The sequence below is a fragment of the Rhizophagus irregularis genome, chromosome 22 (assembly GCF_026210795.1).
Source record: "Rhizophagus irregularis chromosome 22, complete sequence".
In the NCBI taxonomy this organism is placed as follows: domain Eukaryota; kingdom Fungi; phylum Glomeromycota; class Glomeromycetes; order Glomerales; family Glomeraceae; genus Rhizophagus; species Rhizophagus irregularis.
The window spans coordinates 1,722,955-1,727,534 of NC_089450.1; the positions used below are offsets into that span (position 1 = coordinate 1,722,955).

Here is a 4,580-nt window from a genome sequence, read left to right on the forward strand (position 1 = left end):
AATAAAAAAAGGGGGGAGGCTAGAACCCGAATAACTTTAATAAATAACGAACCATTCATTGTTTGCCTTTCATACTGTTCAATGTATTAATTAAGTGCATGTTTTAATATGCTCGAGTTGAAACCACAAAAAAAAAAAAAAAGTACAATCAAAAATTACATTCATTGTTACTGCGCGGGGCATAAAAATGTTCATTGTTCCTTAATATTTAAAAAGATAAACTTTAATAGGTAAAGATTCCGGGGGGGGGGCGACTCTAGTGTAACGGTAATTGGGGTTAGTGGGGTAACCCTTACTTTGAGTTACATACGTTATTTTGTGACACATTTTCATATGAAGCATTCTTATCTGAAATCGATCTCTCTTTTTAAAAGACAACTTTTTTTGAATAAACCTTTTTAACGGGTAAGTTTAATTTAAGTTCTCATTTTGTATTTTTTATCTTTTATATCTAGTAAAAAACAAAACCCTTTTCTGATGTTATATTCTTTAATATAGATTTAATTTAAACGATGCAGGTAACTCGGCATTTGATGAAAGCAGCCCAAAAGGTAAGAAATTTTTAATTGAATTTCAAATTAATAACAAACACATGCATGGCAAATAGTTTGAAGGGATATTTATAATAATTTATAATGTGAAAATGGTACTATTTAATAATTTATAATGTGAAAATGGTACTATTTAATAATTTATAATGTGAAAATGTTACTATTCAATAATTTATAATAATATATGGTTCAATAATTCATAATAATTTATAATTCAACATAATTTATAATTCAATAATTCATTATAATCTACGATTCTTGATTATATAATTTATTATAATCTACGGTTCAATAATTTATTATAATCTATGGTTCAATAATTTATTATAATCTATGGGTCAATAATTTATTATAATCTATGGGTCAATAATTTATTATAATTTATAATTCAATAATTTATCATAATCATTCAATAATCTATGATTCAATAATTCAATAATTTATCATAATCATTAATAATCTAAAAATCATGTTAAAAATACTGATAATTTTTATTCATTACTTTCATATTATTTAGGCAACAACAGGAATATTTGGATTAGCAGTACATCCAGATCCAAGACCACATTTAATTAAAACTTATAATAAAACATTAAGTGCTTTAACACATATTCCACCTACAGCAGTTTATCGTCAAGCTACTGAAGCTACAACAAAGCATAGACTTAAAATTGCTGAATCTACTAAAAATATTCAAGAGATTGAAGAAAAAATTGATGCTGGACAAATTGAAGAATTAATTGTTCAAGCTGAAGATGAATTAAAATTAGTTGCCAAGATGGAAGAATGGAAACCGTATGTATTATTTAAATATTTTTTTAAAAAACATGATATTTATTATTTAGATGAATATTTATTAGATGGATATTTATTATTTTAGATGGGAATCACTTGAAGTTGAAACACCAAGAGGACAATGGGTTTATGAAAAAACAGAAAAATAAATTCAATTACGATTTGATTCTGTATAGTGTGATATGTGTGATATGCCAAAAAATAATCTATTTTGTAGATTGATAAAGTAGTAAAGTGGTAAAGTGGTAGAGTGGTAAAGTGATAATGTGGTAATCAACCGAACCCTTAGGATGATTTGATCCCTAGGATAATGATAAGATAAAATTATTTTATTTTTACAATAAAAAATAATTTTTTATATAACGTCAATAAATATCCATTATAAGAATAAGAATATATCCTTATTTTACAATTTTACATTAAATTAATCCATTATAAGAATTATTTTAATTATTTTTATAATTTACAATAAAAAAAAATGGTAATTTATATTAATATCCATTATATTAATATCCATTATAAATTTATTTTATTAATATCCATTATAAAAATTATTTTATAATATTACATTAATATCCATTATAAAATATATTAATATCCATTATAAAATTATTTACATTAATATCCATTATAAAATTATTTACATTAATATCCATTATAAAATATATTAATATCCATTATAAAATATATTAATATCTATTATAAAATTATTTACATTAATATCCATTATAAAAATTATTATATAATTTTTTTTACGAATAAATTTAGTAATTAATGACATCAAATAAAATTATACAATAAAGGTAATTTATATAATCCATTTTTCATCCATTATAAAATTATTTTATTTAATTTTATTTAATTTTTTAATGTTACCCACAATTAATAATAATAAAATTGATAAAATGATTAAAATGATTCTCATACGATAGAATAAATAGAATAAGATATTTTGGTAATAATTCCTTTAATTAATTCCCTTTTTTTTTTTAGATCATCAAAAAGGATTTCAGATTCATAATAATATAATTTTTTAATAAAATGAATTTAATTTATAATAGAGTTTTTTAATTAAAAAAAAAAAAAGAATTCTTTTAAATCAAAGAAGAAAAATTCTTTTAATCTAAAAAAAAAATTTTTCTTTGTCAAAAAACCAAAAGAAACTCTTTTTTTTATCAAAAAAAACTCCTTTTAAAAAATTTTTTTAAAAACAATGTCAAATTTCTCATTTTCGTAATTTTATTTGTCATACTTACCAATAAGTTATCATACTTTAAAAAAAAAAAAAGTAACGTCATAATTATGGTTTTTTTTTACCCCTTACAACTTTTTTTGCAAAACCTCTTTTGCATATTTTTTTTTTGCAAAACCTTTTTTTTTTGCATATTTTTTTTTTTGCATATTTTTGCATAATGCGTTATGCGCTAATGCGTCAAAAAAATATACATATATATATCATTACATAATATGTTATTACACAGTGTATAATGTTGACCTAATATAAATAAAGATATGATAATCCATTAAATTTTAATGAAAATCATGTAAAAAAAAGGAATATTAAAAATTATATATATTTTATATTTTTTTATGGATGTTTAGAATAACCGGATTTTTTAAATATCCTAATCTTAAAAATATTTATCCGTTCATAACTAATAGTATGATTTTTTTATTTTAAGGAATCACAATATAAAAAAAAAAAAATTTATAAAATCGTTTTTTCTAGTAAAAAAAAAACCCGTTATTACGTTATTGCCAAGAATTTACTCGTTACTTCTCAGGTATTACCAAGGTATTGCCAAAGTAGATATTTTTTTTTTTGCTTGGCAAAAAAAAATAGACTGCGGCAAATATCACGAGATAATCATATTACAACAAATATTCGATATTTTCGAGGATACTATAAATAAAATAAATCAAAGATATCAAAAAAAAAAAAAAAAAAACGATTAACAAATGCATGAAATTTAAACTCTATTACATTTAAGTTAACTTCATATAAAAGGAAATTCATATCAATAACAATGATAATTATAATTATGTAAATCCAAATTGATACAAAAAAAACAAATCGAATATCATACAATATAAAGAATAACGTAATCTAATAAATTCCATTCATTCAAAATCCCATTAAAGATGAAATTCGAACTTTAAAAAATAATAAATAATTATTCCGTTTAACCGTTTTAAAATAATTTTTTGTTACTCTTTACTATTTTTATTTTGTTAATCAAAATATTTAAATATTTTCTTAAAAAAATTTCGGAATTTTTTTTTGAATATCAAACTCCTTTTCATCATTTCATGCATAAAAATTTAAATAACACAACAATAACAAAATGGTAATTAAAAGGAATTTTTTTTTTTTAACGCGTAAAAAAATTTTCCCCATTATCACATGAAAAATAATTGCTTATGTACTCCACATAAAGCAAAATCTCCGATATTTTTAAATCATTATTTTAGATGCATTTAAAAAAAACTCCTTTTCCTCATTTTTTCATATTGTAATACGTTATGATTATCTTTTTAAGGGTGAGATCTAATATACATCTTATTTACTAACTTTCTTATTCTCATTCTTTTTTTTTTTAAAAAAAAAACAGTAAACGTATATGGTTATTAATGTAACCATTATTTTCTCTAAGGATGCAATTCAATTTTTTTTTTTCGAATCTTAAAAAAAATTTTTTTCGAATCGTAAAATTTTCCAAAAAAAAAAAACAAAAATTTTTTTTTTTTGAAATTTACTTATTTTGAAAAAAAACAAGGGATTTTTTTTTATTGGATTAAAAATTTTTTACATGTTTATATATTTATTATATATTAATTTCTTTCCTTTGATAATTTTTGCCAATTTTTTTTTTTTCGATTCATAAAACATAATTAATTTAAATAAGCTTTTTTTGTTTGCATGTTGAACTCCTATAATTATTGTTTTCTGTCTTTCGGTAAAAATCATAAAATTATATATAAAAATAAAGATGAAAAATCATAAACTTTCTGAAAAAAAAAGAAAAATTTTAATATGTATTAGTATTATATATATAATATATATATTTACATATATATATATATGGTTTTGTATAGATTTAATAAGTTTTTTTTAAAAAAAAAAATAAAATAAAATACAAGTTTAGAAAAAGAAAAAGTTTTTTTTGTTCGAAAAAAAAATAAGGAAAGGCCGGAAAAGAAAAAGAAAATTAATTGTTTGGTTTTTTTTTTGTA

The 4,580-nt window shown here is 20.2% G+C and overlaps 1 protein-coding gene across 1 annotated transcript; it reads left to right on the forward strand.

Moving 5' to 3' along the window:
- Window positions 1–331: 331 nt before the first annotated feature.
- On the forward strand, window positions 332–1,737 carry OCT59_014643 (uncharacterized protein). Its single transcript, XM_025312253.2, has 4 exons — window positions 332–405; window positions 499–551; window positions 1,069–1,346; window positions 1,432–1,737. The coding sequence occupies exons 2-4, from the start codon at window positions 513–515 to the stop codon at window positions 1,493–1,495; spliced, it is 381 nt and encodes a 126-aa protein (XP_025190097.1). The 5' UTR covers window positions 332–405; window positions 499–512; the 3' UTR covers window positions 1,496–1,737.
- The last annotated feature ends 2,843 nt before the right edge of the window (window positions 1,738–4,580 follow it).

What these genes read in the sequence shown, in the direction of transcription:
- OCT59_014643 (XM_025312253.2), top strand. Translation starts at nt 513, where the DNA reads ATGCAGGTAACTCGGCATTTGATGAAAGCAGCCCAAAAG. An exon ending in TGATGAAAGCAGCCCAAAAG is followed by an intron (nt 552 to 1,068) that starts GTAAGAAATTTT and finishes CATATTATTTAG; the next exon opens with GCAACAACAGGAATATTTGG. An exon ending in AAGATGGAAGAATGGAAACC is followed by an intron (nt 1,347 to 1,431) that starts GTATGTATTATT and finishes TTATTATTTTAG; the next exon opens with ATGGGAATCACTTGAAGTTG.